At 46.0% G+C, this 18,438-nt stretch overlaps 1 protein-coding gene across 10 annotated transcripts in view; it reads left to right on the top strand.

Annotated features, from left to right (window-relative positions):
- Nucleotides 1-18,438, top strand: part of EPHA5 (EPH receptor A5) — a 218,596-nt gene that overhangs the window by 37,140 nt on the left and 163,018 nt on the right. For all 10 annotated transcript variants that reach the window (XM_086747310.1, XM_086747306.1, XM_086747313.1 and 7 more), the window contains exon 3: nt 10,388-11,051. In XM_086747310.1, coding sequence (XP_086603436.1) covers nt 10,388-11,051 — 664 coding nt within the window. The remainder of the gene's footprint in view (nt 1-10,387; nt 11,052-18,438) is intronic.

Raw genomic sequence — 18,438 nt, 5'->3', positions numbered from 1 at the left:
AAAATTATTCTTTGTTCAATCAGGATAAATTGTTTCACTATAGGGATTGCAGACAAGAGCATGAAAAATCTGCCCCGAACTGATCATGTTTTAGCTGCTTACTGTAATCCCATGTAAGTGGTAGTCTTTTTCACATAAAGCAGTGAGAGCAACCCAAAAATTGGGGAAAAAATTGTAGTCAGATATTAAAAATGTAATGCCTAATTCTGAGATGATCAAAGAAAAGTATGCTAAGACCTAATTTGGTGGTGCTGTGAACAAGTTACAGCTGTCTGATAAATGGGAAAAGTGAATTTTCTACAGGGCGCAACTTCAACAGCTTGTTTTGGTTTTGGTGACAGTTGTAAGGTGCTCAGCATGGAGTGAATCAGAAAATCTTGGTTTCTGTTTTCTTACTGGTAACCACATGTACTCAAAAGGTGGCAAATGGAGCTGTTAGGAGGAGGTGCAATATGGTGTATGTGCCTGCTGTGCATGCCAGTTGCCATAAGAGGGTCTGCACAGGCAGAGCATCCTTCTCATTTTTTCTGTCTGACTGTATTGGAAATGCAAAAAAAAAAAATTGTTTGGCGTAGGGGCTGCTGCTTCTAGCATCACACAAGGCTGATTTTGGATGGCCCCTGCCGCTGCAGCATGTCATTAATGCCACTCACAGCGGCTGGACTGAGAGGACTTCAGTGTTTATTAGGGACATATAATCATTTAAGCCTGAATAAGCTTCAAAGCTCTGATGTGGCTGTTTGACCAACAGAAATGAGGTGTAAATTAGTGCTGGATAGCCACTGATTATAGAAGGATGATTAATGCAATAATTAAAATTGATCTATGGGTGCAGTTGTCAAAGCCTAAGCCAAGAATGAAATATTATCTCTATGAAAAGCTTTGAGCAGATTAGAGACCAGTGAGCAGGGGCAAAATAATGCATTTGCTGGACAGTCTGATATGGTGTATGGGCCATCTATAACCCAGTCAAATTTGTTATATGCCTGAGAGGTTAGGCTTTGCCAGCAGAGCACATGGATAACAGTATCACTTTGCCTGAAATATTAGAAAACTGAGAAGTTTAATCTGTTTTATTTTCATTAAATGCACTTTTTGATCAAGCATTTTTTATCTTTTACTGGAAACTCTTAAAAATGTTTCCTCATTTTCAGGAAACTATAGATAGTCAATGACAATGATGAAGATTAAGAATTTGGTTTAGTTTTTGCAAATTTTCACTGTTGTGGGCATTAAAAATAAGCTTTGTGTTATTCCAATTGTAGTAAACATTTTGATTTATTTAAATGTTAGGACTACATTGAAATAACACGGCAAACTTATTTTCTTGCTGCTTTTGAAAATTGTTCTGTGAACCTCTTTGTATCATCACTTTATGAGTAACATGAACAGTGTCCCAAAAGCTTTGAAAATCCAAGCATCTGGTTATAAAACTAAAATATATGTCATATTGTGGATCCTTCTGAAAATCTGTCTCTGTCAGTCTTCCAGTGTTAAACTGAGTGATGCCAACACTTTGTTATGGTATTTATTAAATTGTTCTGCAATGAGTGTTACATTAAGCAGTGAAAAATGATTTAATGGTATTGTGTTTCTTCATTGACTCTTTCATGCTCATCTCTGTTTTCTTACCCTCAATTGCTGGGCTGCAATTTGAAATGGATATTTTAATTCAGATGTATGGAGAATTTCAAACCTTTAAAAAAAAAAAAGAAAGAAAATTGGAGAAGGGGAGGCAGGGTTTGCAAATAACACATTGCTTTGTTCTGGTAAGGAGTCAGAGCAGCCTCTGATTACGCATGCTGGAGAGGGGCTGACGCTCCTTTCATTTCAGTTGCGCTAACCTCCAGCTGGGTTCTTCTTGCATTTGGATTCTGGTCCTGACATCTTTCATTGATCATGCAAATGATCAAAGTCTGAAAAAAAACTCCTGTTCCATTTTCATTTTTTTTCATTGTGTCTTGGTGTGCAGCACTGAAAAGTCAAGGTGATTTTGTCCTGATGGTTCTTGATTTTTTCAACAGCTTGAGTTGTGCAGGTCTTTGAACAGATAAAATATTTCATCATAAGCATGTACTGCAGTAAGAATTTGCTCTTTATGGGGTTTTTTTGGGTTTTTTTTTGGGGGCAAAGGAGGTGTAATGGAAGTGACTTTTAAAGTTTGCTTTCTGCTAGGCAAGTGTCACATGTTGGATAGCAGGAAATATGCGAGTGTTTGGTTAATATAGGGATGGAGAAAAAAAGTTCACTAGTCAGATGTGGCATGTCTCAAAAAGATGCTTTAGATTTCCAGTTCATAACTCTTTGCAATTTCCTTCCCCCACTTATATTTTAGTTCATGAAAAAATGATCCTTAGCTTCTGGCTGGGAAATCTCCTCTAATGTGCGAAATAACTCACATTTACTTCAGGTAATCAGCCTCAGGGTATTCTGAGCCTCTGTGTTAACTGGACTATGCATTTTAGTGTCCAGAGTAGAGTGGCATTATAAGAAAAAGCAGAAAACTGCAATCCAGTAGTAAAATGAGAAGTGTAGCCCAAAAGTTGTGGTATTCTTTTGTTTGTTTGTTTGTTTTTAAATTTATTTTCCCAGTTGGATAAATTGAAGGCAATGTGCCAAACCACCAGAAAATGTTAAGTTCCTTCTTTGGAAACTCAGCTTTTAAAATTAATTTCATTAGACCAGACTTCTGCCTGAGTAGGGAGATTAATCAGATCCTCTCTGTGCTCTGTGTCTGTTATCCATTATGGTTTTCAGTTGACTAGTAACTACTGCCAGTAGGAACATACGTCTGTATGTATAAATGTCTTGGTTGTAAAATTGCCATCCAAATGAGGCTTGAGCCTCGGGTGGGGGGAGTGTCAGATGCATGGAAATGGTAATATCCTGGGTAGTTGCAACTGCTTCTGGTTTTTAATAAACCAGTTGCAACTGCTTCTGGTTTTTAATAAACCAGTTTTTAATAAACACTGGGCCTAATATGGTTTGTCTTGAAGTCACTGTAGTTTCCTTTTGACACTGGCTCCTGCCCTTAAAATTAGCTCCACCCCCGGCCCCCCCCCGCCCCCCCCCCCCCCCCCCCCAAAAAAAAAAAAAAAACCAAAACAGGCTGAGGCTGTCTAGGAATCTGTTCACCTTTTGCATTACAAAAGTGGATGTTGGTACTGGAAAAGAAAACTTTGTCTGCACAAGTAGTAACGTTTTTTATTTGGTTGGGTTTTTTTTGGTAGCTGAAATTTTTAAAAAGTGTTTGATGTTGAAGGAAATAGTTTGGGTTACTCTAGAGCAGTTTTCATGTTCATTTCTTTTTTGTTCTGCCCTCTAATTTATTTGATGGTACACACATGGTTTGGGAGGCTGTCAAAATCACTGTTTTCCCCTTGGTCTGTTTTGTTTTGTCCACTCCTCTCTTTTCTTAACTTCATCCAAGTGCGTGAATTGCTTTGCTTTACTTATTATTTTTATTTCAAATTTGTGATTTACTGGAAAAACTCACATGGCCATGGCTGGTGTCCTTCCACAGTTTGGCTGGTTGAGGGCAGGAGGGAGGATGCTGCAGGGCTGTCCCACTAAGCAAGCATCCTGCCTCAAAGCTGTATTTGAACTTTAAACCTGAGTTGTCACACTGGCACAAATGCTTAAAAATTGTTGCCTAAGAGCTCTGTTTAAAACAGGATCCAGTGACCTGGCAGTGGTGGAAGAGAGCTGGGCAAAGCCATTTTGCCTTCTGTTCTCTCTGGAGGTAGCATGTAATGGGCACCGTTTATCCCGTAGATCTTGAACTACTTGCCATGTCTCTGCTCTGCTCCTGGCACTGCTTCTCCATCGGAAAGAGTAGACTTGCAAATTTGCAGGATCTGACAGGTTACTGTATTTTCTTCTGCTTGAGAGTGGCTTGGATCATTGTTCCTCACTGTGAGAGGGGACCAGGCTTCCCAACTGCTCCGTGAGGTGCTGATGGACTCTACTACAATCAGTAGGTCACAGAGGTTATACATATACCTCTTGCCAAAGTCAGTGTTCAAAACAGAACTGTTTTGCTCCTGCCAATCCTGAAGTCAGCTTCACTTTAGAGGAGGCTACTAATAAGATGACTTTTGGGTACTTTCTGTTTTGTCATCTCGTTCTTTGAGACAGCAAAACCGTTTTTCTTTTAATGAAGACTGAAACACCTCCAGCAAAAGCAAAGACACTAATCATACGGCTCCAGAGCTGAAAATCTGAGCAATGCTGAGCATCACAGGGCGTGTTGATAAAACTGGCAATATTGGTAGCAGGCTTTGAAGCAGTTGAATTTTGGGACTGGTGTGTCTGTACGTGGTGTTTTGCAATAGGCAAGATGGTGACACAGGCTTATTTTACAGTTAGCACAGCCCTGCAAAACCTTCTGCAGTGCAGAAAAAAAAGATGTATAGCGCTCTGCCTGGCTTTCAGTAGAGGCCTTACATGACCTCATTGAAGTTACTGAAACTGTGCAGAGAGCCTGCTTCTTATTTACTTTAACTTTGTAATACAACAGCAGATGGAAAGCTGTCAGGCAGCTAAAAAAAAAAAAGGGCAACGAGTTTTTGGTTTTTGTGATGGAAGGAGAGTAGCAAAGGGAGGAAAGGAGCAGGTTGCAAGATAAACTAGAGTAGCGGGAGGGAATGTGCGCATGGGAGCTGAGGTGGAGAGTATTTTGGCAGCTAGGTCTTAGCATCAGCTGCAAAAAAGGAAATCGAAGAGACTGCCCAAATATTATTAGCATGAAAGGCAGGATAAATAACAGAGTGCTGAATGCTGGGCTGGTCTGCCCTTCTGGAAGGGCGGCAGGTCTCCCCTTTTAACTTGGTATAGGGATTGCATAGCCCTATGCCGCGCTCTCGTCTGCACCACTGTGTGCTCGTGCTGGGTTTGACAGGAGGATTTTGGGGTAAAATTACCCTCCTCTGTCTGTGGGAAATGCGTGTGCAGTCTCTCAGATGCTTCCACACAGTCAAAGCCTCGGATACGATATCTGTGCCAGCCTTGCCTTTCTCCAAAAGAAAAAAAGGTGAAAATGCATAAATCATTTTCCAATTTTACATCTTTGCATCAGGAGACACCTGGATTAACATGCATATGTTGCAGAGCTCCATGTGGTGGGGTGGAAAATGAAATGGGAGAGGATGAGGCTTCTTGTACCAGGGAGCCTGTGAAATAGGCAGTGGGAATAGAGGCAGGTTGTACAGTCCTTGGAGGGAGGGAATCCTGCTGGGAAGGTTCCAGGTAAGTCTTAGGAACCCCTTTGCTTAATGCTCTTAAACTCACTTTCCCTCTTAGAACTCCTAGGATATTGCAAAGTGCCTGATTTCTTTTTCAGCAGTGCTAGGATGTGTGGACTTAGGAAAGAGGATTGAAATTTCCGCACCACCTTTAGTGGCTGCTAAAGAGAGTGAGTGAGTTACTTGAAGATCAGTAACAAAAATTCTCCTTGCCAAAACAAAACAAAAAACCAAAAAACCCAAAACTAAATAAACAAAAGCTCTGAAATTTTCATTCCCACTGTCAGCACTTGTTTTTGGAGTACCAGTCTTCTACTGTGCTGTGGTAGCAAATTACCTGGGATCCCAGAGATTAGAAACAAGCCTGAGTAAAAGAGAGCTGGTGAAGGTGTTTTAAAATTCTGTTTAACACAAGGCTGCTTCACTGGGTGCTTTCTTAGCTCTTATATTTTTTGTTAGATGTGTGATATCTTTGGCCTTTCCATAGGCAGACAGCCTGTGTGAATTGCATGCTTCTTATGGATGGAGCAGAGTGCAATCCTGAGTTTCTGTTAATTTTCTTGCAGTAGTGTACTGGAAATTTCTGACTCAGAAATAGATCTTCTATAAATGATTTAACATCAGGCCACTGAAATGTGTTTGTGTTTTCCTTCTTAGGGCTATTAAAAATGTAGAGAAAACATTTAGCACCAAATTAATGGTTGCATTTTTGTTTTAATCCTGCAGATCGGGTTGATTTATATCTCAAAATACGTGCTGCAGAGAGGAATTACAATATTACACAATTTTTCAGTTGTACTTAATTTTTTATGCCAATATTTTCAGCTAGATGCTGCCTCTTTAATATGATGAGTTTTCTTTTTCATTAACTGTAAGGTCCTGCATTTCATCCTTGTATTCCTTTATCAGTTGAAATACTTGTTTGAGGTGATTGGGAAGCTGGGACCAGGCAGAAGGTCTTACACCCATCACCTTCTCATGGAGGGATGCAAAAGCAGAAGGGTACCAGGCTGCCTGAAGTCTCTGGGGGGAGGCAGACCTGGCTGAAGAAAAATAAATGGTGCACGCCTACATGCAGACAGGAGAGAAAAAGATGGGATTAAATGACAGAGCAGAGATTTTGCACAATAGTGGCTGCTCTGATAAAATCTATTTGGCTTTCCCTTGAGGACAGCCAAGATAAGCAGCCTTAATTCATTAGCACCTCCTTTTCCTCTTGCTCTCTGATTGTTCTAGGTTTGATGGCAGGTGGTGATGGCAGGTCTTGCTCTGATCCCAGGTGCAGTGCTGAAAATGCAGTGCATCCTGAAGCCTGAGATGTTGGGTCATGTGCCATTTCTTGCAGCTGAGATTAGACTCTAGTTCATTTGATGTATTTATGCTGGGACCTTCCTCTTCGTGGTGTTTAGTGCTCTCAGTGCACGAAAGCAACCATTGGAATCACTGGATTTAGTTGCTGGAGGACAACTCCTGGAGCAGGGATGGAAATGAGCTTGATTTTGTAACTATGGAGAGCATGATGGCTGGGTCTTTGAAAATTGATCTGGCAAGTATTAAAAAAAGTAAGTGCTGTTTTTTTATATGCCTTCAACTTAGATCACTAACGATATTACTGTAACATCACAGTCACTGTAAACACCAGTTTTCTGAAAGAAATACACATTACACGCTCCCTAAATGTAGTTCGGAGTTACACTGTGTACCTTGTAGCCATCCATACACATCCTCACTTGCTAAAACTGGTCTGAGCGATTTCCAGCCCTCAAATGCTTTTCACCCCCACCTGCTGGAGGTTAACATGTCTCCATATATGCTGGTTGATGTGTGTGATCGTTTGAGTGATCTTCTGACCTTCAGACAGAAAAAGCAAACGTTTGAAGTCATTAAGGTCTTTCCTGGGCCATACTGGGATGGGCTCACCTGTCCCCTGGCCTGATTCGGCAGGGACCTCTGCATGGGTCAAGGAGGGGAAGTGGAGGGATACCCTCCCTTTTCATCAAATGGAGAATCGCCACTGTAATAAAAATAAGACTTCACGTTTGTATAGTGTCATGTTAAACAAATCCACTTAGAAGCACATAAGTACAGCATATATGCACTTAAATTAACCACAGTAGTTGAAAAATGGGGCTTTTCTGCTTTTTAATTTCACGTATCTGAATTCACCCTATTTACTGGAACATAGAGAAGCCAGCTGCAGATTTTTGCTATCTTGCATACTTTTCCTGTGTGTTTTCTGAGTGGCTCTACTCTTCGTAATTGTTAATTGCCTGTCCTCAGAGTTAGGCATGAATCTTGCACAGATCTACCTAGTTTTCGCTGCAGACACATTTCTAGCTAACTCTGTGGCACTGCTAGGAAGGGTGAAGTGACAAGTTGTTGTAGTTCAGCCCCGATTGGGACCAGACTACACAGTCTCTCTGTCACTCCCCCCATCCTCCAAGAGAACAGGGAGAAATAATATAAGAAAAATGGCTCGAGGTTTGAGATAAGAACAGGGAGAAATCCTTAAAGTTACCGTTACGGGCAAAACAAACTCAACTTGGGGAAAACTATTCATTTATTACTACAAACAGCAGGATAATGAGACAGAGAACAAGATAACCTCCCCCCACCCCTCCCTCTTCCCAAGCTTAACATTATCTCTACAACCTTCCCCCCTCCGAGCGGCACTGGGGAGAGAAGAGGGAATGGGGGTTGCAGTCAGTTCATCACACATTGTTTCACGCCGCTGCTTCATGGTTGGGGGAAGAACTCCTCACATTCCTCCCCTGCTCCATTGTGGGGTCCCTCCCATGGGCCACAGTCCTTCATGAAACTGCTCTGGTGTGGGTCATCTCTTCCACGGGGTGCAGTCCCTCCAGAACGGTTGTCCCAGCGGGCCCTCCACAGGCCACAGCCGCCTTCAGGCATCCACCTCCCCCGGTGTGGGGTCCTTCACGGGCTCCAAGTGGATCTCTGCTCCTCCGTGGACCTCCATGGGCTGCAGGGGGACAACCTGCTCCACCATGGTCGTCACCACAGGCTGCAGGGGAATCTTGGCCAGGAGCCGCATTACTCCTCCCCCTCCTTCTGAACTGACCTTGGCGTCTGCAGCCGTTCCTCTCACAAGAAAAGTTCTTCACAACAGGCTGGCAGACACCTCTCAGGATCTCTTCACATCATCCATCTCCTCTCCTCTCCACTTCTTGCAGCTGGGCCGGGCCGAGTTGGGCCCAGTCGGCCACCTGGCAAGAGGCCAGAAGGTGAGGCCTGCAAGGCCCATGAGGCCTGTGCTTCCCCCTCTGCACCTCTGCCCCCACTCAGCTTCTTCACATCTTCTCTTCTCTCTTTTTTTTTTTTTCTGTTTTCCCCTTCTTAAATACGTTATCGCAGAGGCGTTATCACGGAACATTCTGCTACCAATCGGCTCGGCCTTGGCCAACAGCAGGTCTCCCCTAGGCCCAGCCGAGTCCACTGAACAAAGGGGAGCGACTTCTAGCAGTTTCCTACAGAAGCTACCACCTTAGGCCCCCCCCACCAAACAAAACCACAACACAAGTACGTATTTATCACAGTAGGGTCATGGCCAGTTTAAGCCTAGGGACATAGAAAAGGTTAGAAATTAAAATACAGCTTAGCATGACAAAAATGTTCTCAGGTTAGGTTCCTCACTTGGAAGACTCATGGTACATGTGAACTCGGTGCATTGTGGTGGGTATGTCTTGCTGAAATTGCAAGTCCCCGCTTTCATATCACAGGTCAGGGAAGAGAGGAAATGCTTTTCTGCTGATGGTGTTTATAAACTGATTTTGGACTGTAGCAGCAGATTATGTTTTCATGCAACTTGTTGCTGTCATTTTAATTTAAAGTTTAAAAAGAACATTTCCCTTAAAAAAAACCCCACTTCATCATTATGTTGACTCTGAGGGTGTTCCCTGTCAGCTCTGCAGTAATGACATCTCGGCTGAGAAGGCTTTCAACTTCATCTCAGGCTGTATTTCCCATGAAAAAAAATTATCCTTTGGCCTTTGGAGGTATATAGCTTGGGACATAGCTATTACCTTGTACTGGAGCACCTCTATATTATGCTCTGTGCATCTGTTTTTTGCTGTGTCTGCAGCTGTGACTAGATGCAGGCAGCAATGCTTAGCAGAGAATGGAAGAGGCTTTGGAAGTTAGACCCTTCCAGATGAACAGGTCAAAAGTAGAAGAGAACAAAAATTAAATCACCGGTTTTCCCGAGTTCTTTGCTTTACTTATGTGGGGTAATATAATCTCTTAATGTGACACTAAAGTTGTAAAAGCAAAGAGTCTCTCTCTTGTAGGTTCTGTTGTGGTGCTACTGACTGTGGTGTGCTGGATCAGGAAAAAGCATTTCTTCCAAGGGATGCACTTCAGAGCATGGCCAAAATAAAATGAGAAAACAATTGCTACAGTTTCCACAAACAGCTGCAGGAAGTTATCTGGAGCCCTGCTTAAAAACTTGTGTAGCACACAAATAGGTCAAGATTTGCAGATCCCTGTAACCTTTTTTGGAATTAATCTCTGTATCAGCAGGAACTCCTCTAAGTAGCACACCCAGGGACAGCACAGACCCATTTATTTCGTATATCACTCTGCTGATTTTCTGGCAGGCTGTTTGGTGGGGGAGAATAGCTTGGAGAAATGTGGTCATCCTCACTGCATTGGGCAGTGATTTGAGGACGTGGTAGAAAGGAGCCTGGGGGAGCAGGGACAGATGAATTGTAAATAGGTTTTTTGTTGGTTGTTCTTTTTTTTTTTTTTTTTTTTTTTTTTTTCTTCCCTTCCTATGTGGATGCATTGGAAAAGGCCAACTCATGACCCCATCTGCTTTTGTTTTGTTCCCTAACAAAGTACTAGTGCTCCAACCTAGCAGTATGTTTTCCCACTTCTAAAATGTCTGAGACAAAAAGTTTTAACTAGTTTTAATGATATCTTTTTATATTTCTAAAGAGTTTTATCTGACTTTATCAGGAATGTATCAAGCCTCCAGTATGGAAAACTTTACCATTTAAGATATTTTTTTCCCCTAAAAGTCCTCCTGAACCTCTGATGCCCAAGGTGCTCTTTGATGGGAAAGCCAAGATTGTGCAGGACCTGTAATTTTTTTTTAAAAAGTAATACTTTTCCTTTTTATACAGTGGGAAGAAATTGGTGAGGTGGATGAAAACTATGCTCCAATACACACATACCAAGTATGCAAGGTAATGGAACAGAATCAGAACAACTGGCTTCTGACCAGCTGGATCTCTAATGAAGGGGCATCTCGTATCTTCATTGAGCTCAAATTCACCTTGAGGGACTGTAACAGCCTTCCTGGAGGACTTGGGACTTGCAAAGAAACTTTTAACATGTATTACTTTGAATCAGATGATGAAGGTGGGAGGAACATCAAAGAAAACCAGTATATCAAGATTGATACCATCGCTGCTGATGAGAGCTTCACAGAGCTAGACCTTGGTGACAGAGTTATGAAGCTAAACACAGAGGTGAGAGATGTTGGACCCCTAACAAAAAAGGGATTTTATCTCGCTTTCCAGGACGTGGGTGCCTGCATCGCCCTGGTCTCCGTGCGTGTGTACTACAAGAAATGCCCATTGGTGATCCGCAACCTGGCCCACTTTCCTGACACCATCACGGGGGCGGATTCCTCACAGCTGCTAGAGGTGTCAGGTGTCTGTGTCAACCACTCAGAGACTGATGAAGCACCGAAGATGCACTGCAGTGCTGAGGGGGAATGGCTGGTGCCCATTGGGAAGTGTTTGTGCAAGGCAGGATACGAGGAGAAGAACAACACCTGCCAAGGTAAGGGTCTGCAGGGAGGGTGTTGTGTTGAGGCTGCCGAGGTGATGTGTGGTTTTCTTCCATTCCTTCATGTCTGGTTGAGTTGACAATGGTGGGTCAGGGTCTCACTTCCCCTGAGGTCCTTTGAATGACCATGACAGCATGAAAAGAGAGGCCTTGGCTGGATGTAGTGGGACTTGACGCCTATGTATGGGTCCTTCTGGTACTTAGAGGGTTATGGAGAAAGAGAATTTGGCACACCACTATTACCTCTGGAGCAGAGTCCATGAGGTGATTGCAATCTTATCTATTATTTAAAGATTTACATTATTTTTCTTCAGTATTGGAGTTTTCTTATGAATTTTAGAAACTTGGTTTCTTTTTTCTGGATTGTACCAGGGAATGCTTGAAGTTAATCTCCCTATCCAAGATGAGTTTTTTGGTTTTGTACTTAAAGGAGTATGTTTTTCTCTCTTTTTCACTCAGAGGTGGGGGCAGGTGGTGGAATTTGATGTGGTTTGAGTTGATTGATTTTTCCTCTCTGGTAAATAGTTTAATACAAAGATGCTCAGCAGTTCAGAGTTAAACTTAAAGCCCCACTGATAAAAATGCTTCTGTATGTGCTGAAGTTTTCACACAAGTAGCTGGCTAAGGTTCCTGAGTTGTGGGTCAGCATAGGTCTCTTAAATTGTCGCGGGCCTTGTGCTCTTAAGAGATCTAGGATATCTGAAGTTCAAGACCTAAAAAAGAATACTCTTAAAGAAGTGCAACATACTCTCATTTTATGGTTTGCTGTATTATATGCTTGTTTTTACAATGGAAGGGCAATTCTATAGATATATAACAAGTAGCTTAAAACCAATTTGAACATAAAAAAGAAGGGGAAAGAAAAAATATTTCAGTGCAGTTTGCCTTTGGCAAAATTATTATATGTTGGTCATCAGTCCCATCCTAACTGCCTTGTACTTGCAATGCACTTGGCACTATTACTTGGCTGCACTTAGTAATAGATAACCTGTGAGGAAGGCAGAGGGATTCTGCTCCAGCCAAAGCTGGTGTTGCATTTTGTCTTCACCTCACTCCAGACACTTGTTATTGGTGTTTGTAGTGTTAGTGCAAAGGATAGATCAGTGTGTATCCAAAGCAAACTGTGGCCTTGATCCTTTCATCCTTGGTCACACACTGTGCCCCTGAAGATTACATAGTTCAAGTCTCTTCAAGGGTTTACCTGGAGAGAAAACATAGGTATGCTTGGTTTTGGAGAAACCTCTAGTCAACAGAAGGCCGAGTGTGCTTTTTGGCCTGGATAGTCTCCTTTTTCTGCAGAGATAGTCACATATAGCAATTTGCAGATACAGCAAAATCTGACTTGGTTTTGCTTTTCTTGTGCCAATAAAGATATTTCTCTCGTTTAGGGGGGAAGAAGAGTTGGAGTTTATGTTTGATACTGCACAAAGGAGGGCTAAGATAAACATTAGCCAAACCTGAGGAAATCTACACTGTCACAGATGAAGGATGTGAGTCAGATAGATAAGCAAGGATTTGCTTATTATGGCAAAAAGTACTGTGTCTCAAAATAACATGCACTGGTTGGGTGCTATGTCTGGACCCTGACTTCAGTTACCTATAAGAATTTTTGGAGAAAAGGGGTACATCCATTAGTCACCCTCCATATCCTACCCTGCTACACTGCATGAACAGTATGGCATATCTCAAAGCACTCTTTAAAAAAAATCAAAAGCAAACAAAAAAACCAAAACACCAAAAAAACCCTAAACCAAAAAATTGGTTTAAACTAGAAACCTGGGACTATCTTTGAAGAGCCTAATGTGCATGTAGAGCAGTTGGATCTCTGATAGTGCTGAGATAGCAATCTGGGGTGTGCTTTCAGAATCATAGAATCATAGAATGGTTAGGGTTGGAAGGGACCTTCAAAGGTCATCTAGTCCAACCCCCCTGCAAGGAGCAGGGACAGCCCTGACTAGATCAGGTTGCTCAGAGCCTCATCCAGCCTGGCCTTGAACGTTTCCAGAGATGGGGCCTCCACCACCTTTCTGGGCAACCTGTTCCAGTGTTCGATAACTCGCATCGTAAAAATTTTTTTCCTAATTTCTAATCTAAATCTACCCCACTCTATTTTAAAACCATTACCTCTCGTCCTATCGCAACAGGCCCTACTAAACAGCCTTTCCCCATCTTGTAGGCCCCCTTGAGGTACTGGAAGACTGCTATCAGGTCTCCCCGGAGCCTCCTCTTCTCCAGGGTCAACAGCCCCAACTCTCTCAGCCTGTCCTCATAGGAGAGGTGCTCCAGCCCTTTTATCATCTTCGTGGCCCTCCTCTGGACCTTCTCCAATTGGTCCATGACCTTCTTGTGTTGGGGGCTCCAGAACTGGACACAGTACTCCAGGTGGGGTCTCACCAGAGCAGAGTAGAGGGGGAGAATCACCTCCCTCGACCTGCTGGCCACGCTTCTCTTGATGCAGCCCAGGATGCGGTTGGCCTTCTGGGCCGCAAGGGCGCATTGCCTGCTCATGTTAAGCTTCTCATCCACCAGCACTCCCAAGCCCTTCTCCTTAGGGCTGCTCTCAATCCATTCTCTGCCCAGCCTGTATTTGTGCCTAGGATTGCCATGACCCAGGTGCAGGACCTTGCACTTGGCCTGGTTGAACTTCATGAGGCTGGCACGCGCCCACCTCTCCAGCCTGTCAAGGTCCCTCTGGATGGCATCCCTCCCCTCCAGATTGTCGACGGCACCACACAACTTGGTGTCGTCGGCGAACTTGCTGAGGGTGCACTCTATCCCACTATGCATGTTGCCGACAAAGATGTTGAACAGGGCCGGGCCCAGCACGGACCCCTGAGGGACGCCACTCGTGACCGGTCTCCACATGGACATTGAGCCGTTGACCACCACTCTCTGAGTGCGGCCATCCAGCCAACTCCTTATCCACCGAGTGGTCCGTCCATCAAACCCATGTCTCTCTAGTTTAGAGAGAAGGATGTCATGGGGGACAGTGTCAAAAGCTTTGCACAAGTCCAGGTAGATGATGTCAGTTGCTCATCCCTTGTCCACCGATGTCGTCACTCCGTCATAGAAGGCCACCAAATTGGTCAGGCACGATCTGCCCTTGGTGAAGCCATGTTGGCTGTCTCCAACCAACTCCTTGCTCTCCATCTGCCTTAGCATGGTTTCCAGGAGAATCTGCTCCATGACCTTGCCAGGCACAGAGGTGAGGCTGACCGGCCTGTAGTTACCTGGGTCTTCCTTATTCCCCTTTTTAAAAATTGGGGTTATGTTCCCTCTCTTCCAGTCATCGGGGACCTCACCAGACCGCCACGACTTCTCAAATACGATAGCCAGTGGCTTGGCAACTTCATCCGCCAGTTCCCTCAGGACCCGCGGATGGATCTCATCAGGACCCATGGACTTGTGCACCTTCAGGTTCCTCAGATGATCCCGAACCTGCTCTTCGAGTACAATGGGCAGTTCTTCATTCTCGCAGTCCCTGCTTGCACCTTCTACAGCTTGGGTGGTGGGACAGGAACTCTTGTTGGTGAAGACTGAGGCAAAAAAGTCATTGAGAACCTCAGCCTTCTCCATGTCCTGGGTAACCAGGACACCAGTTCCCTTCTGGAGGGGGCCTACATTTTCCCTGGACTTTCTTTTGTCCCCTACGCACCTATAAAAGCTCTTCTTGTTGTATTTTATATCCCTGGCCAGATTCAGTTCTGCCAGGGCTTTGGCCTTCCTTACCTTATCCCTGGCCACTCGCGCAGCCTCTTTGAAGTCCTCCCAGGCTACCTGTCCCCACTTCCACCCTCTTTAGGCTTCCTTTTTCACTTTCAGTTGGTCCAGGAGCTCCTTGCTCATCCACGCCGGCCTCCTGGCCTTTTTGCCCAACTTGTTTTTCATCGGGATGCACCTCTGCTGAGCTTGGAGGAGGTGCTCCTTGAATATGGACCAACTTTCCTGGGCCCCTCTTCCCTCCAGGGCCACCTCCCATGGCAGTTGGCCCATCAGGTCCCTGAAGAGGCCAAAGTCCGCCTTCCTGAAGTCTAGGGCAGAGAGCTTGCCATGTATTTTCCTTGCTGCCCCGTGGATCTTGAACTCCACCATGTTATGGTCGCTGCAGCCAAGGCTGTCCTTCAGTTTCACATCCCCCACCAGTCCCTTCCTGTTGGTGAGCACAAGTTCGAGCATGGCACCCCTCCTTGTCGGCTCCTCTGTCGCCTGCAGGAGGAAGTCGTCATCCACGCATTCCAGGAACCTCCTGGACTGCCTGTGCCCTGAGGTGTTGTCTCTCCAACAGATGTCAGGGTGGTTGAAGTCCCCCATGAGGACCAGGGCCTGTGACCGTGAGGCTGCTCCTATCTGCCTATAGAGCACTTCATCTGCTCTGTCCTCCTGGCCAGGCGGCCTGTAACAGACCCCCACCGTAATGTCCCCTGTCCATCCCCATCCTCTAATCTTGACCCATAAGCTCTCTGTCAGCTCCTCCTCCATCCCCAGGTGGAGCTCCACACACTCTAGCCGGTTGCTGATGTAGAGAGCGACATCCCCTCCTCGTCTCCCCTTCCTGTCTTTTCTAAAAAGCCTATGCCCTTCCATGTTGATGCTCCAGTCGTATGTGTCATCCCACCACGTCTCCGTGATGCCAATGAGGTCGTAGCCCTGCTTGTGTGCAAGCATCTCCAGCTCTTCCTGTTTATTCCCCATGCTGCGTGCATTGGTATAGAGACACTTCAGCTGGGCCCCCGACAAAGCCGACTTGCTGGCTGGAGCGACAGGGGTGCTATTGGACCGCAGTTTAGGTTCATTTGCACTTATCTGTGATCCTTCCTCAGCTTCTGGACCCTCGGTGCTGGCACTGGCGCCATGCTGACAGCAGTGGGCTGAACTGTGCTCCCCCTCCCCCAGCAACACTAGTTTAAAGCCCTCCGGACGAGCCTGGCAAGTCTTTGTCCAAGCACACTCTTCCCCTCTTGGTTAGGTGCACGCCATCCGCCCCTAGCAGCCCGGGCTTCTCAAAGCACGCCCCGTGATCTAGATACCCAAAGCCCTGGCTGTAGCACCACTCCCTGAGCCACGAGTTAACCTGCCAGATACATCTGGCCCTTTCAGGTCCCTGCCCTTCGACTGGGAGGATTGACGAGAAGACCACCTGCGCCCCAGAGCCTTTGACTGTTGAACCCAGAGCCCTGAAATCCCTTTTGATGTTTCTCAGACTGCTGCCAGCTGTGTCGCTGGCCCCCACATGAAACACCAGCAGTGGATAATAGTCTGTGGGCCATATGAGGCTAGGTAGTCTCTCTGTGACATCCCTGATACGAGCCCCCGGGAGACAGCATACCTCCCGAGAGAGCGCATCGGGGCGGCAGATGGGTGCCTCCGTACCTGTCAGGAGGGAGTCACCCACTACTGCCACTCCTCTCTTTTTCTTGGTAGCGCTAGTTATTACACGAGCCGGGCGCGCTACCTCGCACAGCTCCTGTGCCTCCCCCGAGGTGCTGGGTCTCACTTCCTCAGTCTGCAGAGCAGCAAAGCGGTTCTGCAGGGGCACCTCGGGGTTCTGGGGAAGCTGCTGCTTCTTCCTCCTGCGCCTTGCCCTTGCAGCTTTCCATTCAGTGGCATCTTCTGCCTGCTTGCTTACGTCGTGTGTCACTGGGGGGGGGTTGATTGGTTCACTGGGTGCTGCGGTTCCGGTGCAGACTGTGCCTGGAACCAAGTATCCAGCTCCCTCTCCGCCTCCCTGATGTCCCGCAGCCTCCTGACCGCCTCCTGCAGCTCAGCCACTGCCGCAGGAGCTCCTCCACCCGGGCACACCTTCTGCAGCCAGGGCTGCCGCCTGCCCCTGCCCCGGGAGCAGGGTCCAGGCTCTGCCTGCAGCCCGAGGTCTGCACCGCAGCCTCCCCCCTCGGCTGCTCCGTCTGCACGGAGGCATCGACCGCCGCAGGGGGTGCCGGTGCAGGCCTCCCGGCCGGAGGGGCAGCCTTTGTTCTCAGGCGGGTGTTGGCCATGTCGCCCTGAGCGGCGTGAATCACCAAGTGCCCCGGGGCGGCGCCCTTCCTGCGCAAACTGCCGCGCCACGCCCTGTTCGCTCCCTAGGCCCCGCTGTACCCGGGGAGAGGGGCCGGGCCGCCGGTGCCCCCTGGCTCCGCCCACGTCTCGTCAGCCGCTCTCGCGCGAGCTGCGGGCTCCTGGCGCCTCGCTCCGCTCCCCCCTGAGCTTCCCTGCCTCGGGAATCCCCTGGCTGCGCTGCGCTGTGCCGCGCCGCTGCGAATCGTGCCGGCTCCGAAGCTGTTGCCTCGGCGACTTTAGTAATCTGAGGTTCTGCTTTCCATTTTGGGGTGTGGATTGTTTTTTTTTTTTAATTTATTTTTCTTAGTTGAGAGGATATCATCTGGCCCTACAATATATGAGTCTGTTGGGTAGGACTGTGATCACAGTTTGGAAGTGTAAAGATGCTTTGTGGCAATGTTCCCTTGCCTGCCTTTCAGAAGGCATACTCACATAAACTACTTTTATACTTTATCCACAGCCTGCACCCTTGCCAGGAGTTTATAATTTTAATTGCTCTAGAGCTGCCAAAGCCCATAATTCTCGTTTGTAGAAAAGCCCTAAATTCCATCTCCAGATCAATGGGATGTTGGGATCTGAGTGCCTATAGCACAGTCTGTTTTAGGGCCCCAGATTTGATGTCCTGTGTTTAACCCAGGTCATCGTGCCAAACGTTTCCTGCTGGTTGGCTCCAAGATGCTCAGTCAATAGGAGATGTTCAGCCTTAGGCCATCCAGGAGGTCTGTGTTTCGTATGTATGGGTTCATGCTGATATACTGTGTGAGTAAAATGCTTTCTGGTTTGGATATTGGTATATTCACAAGGATGAGGTCTTTTTCTAGGACAGTAAAGTTAAGCTCTGTCGCCCATAAGCAGAACAGGTAGCACCAAGAAAGGCAGAAAGGTCCTATGTGCTTGTAGATGCTTCCCCCCAGCGCCTGACTGGTATTTAGGAAATGCGCTCTATGCTCCTGCCTGACATAATGATGGTCTCAGCACACTGTGGTGTAGCTTTGACAAGTACTTAAATAACTTCTGACCTTTGGTTTATAAATCACTTAAGCAAATCTTGCAAGTGGTCTCCCTGCTTACTTTCACTTAGGCATAAGCAGGTTATTAGTGAACCGTGCTTTGGGAAATGTTTTCAACCCAGAAGAGCCTGGCTTTGTTTATTAAAATTTCTCCCTTTTGCAAAGATGACATTTTCCAAGCTCTAGTGTCATGTCTGGGCAGGGCAGAGTACACTCTCTGATTAGAGGTGATGTAAATCCTAGTCACCCTCACAAACATATGGGAACTATTGAAATCCCTTCTGCCTACAAATCATTAATGGGCAACGATGTTCTGA

This window comes from Chlamydotis macqueenii, chromosome 4, assembly GCF_036417535.1.
Source record: "Chlamydotis macqueenii isolate bChlMac1 chromosome 4, bChlMac1.mat, whole genome shotgun sequence".
NCBI lineage: Eukaryota > Metazoa > Chordata > Aves > Otidiformes > Otididae > Chlamydotis > Chlamydotis macqueenii.
This window is presented reverse-complemented; position numbering and strand designations above follow the sequence as displayed.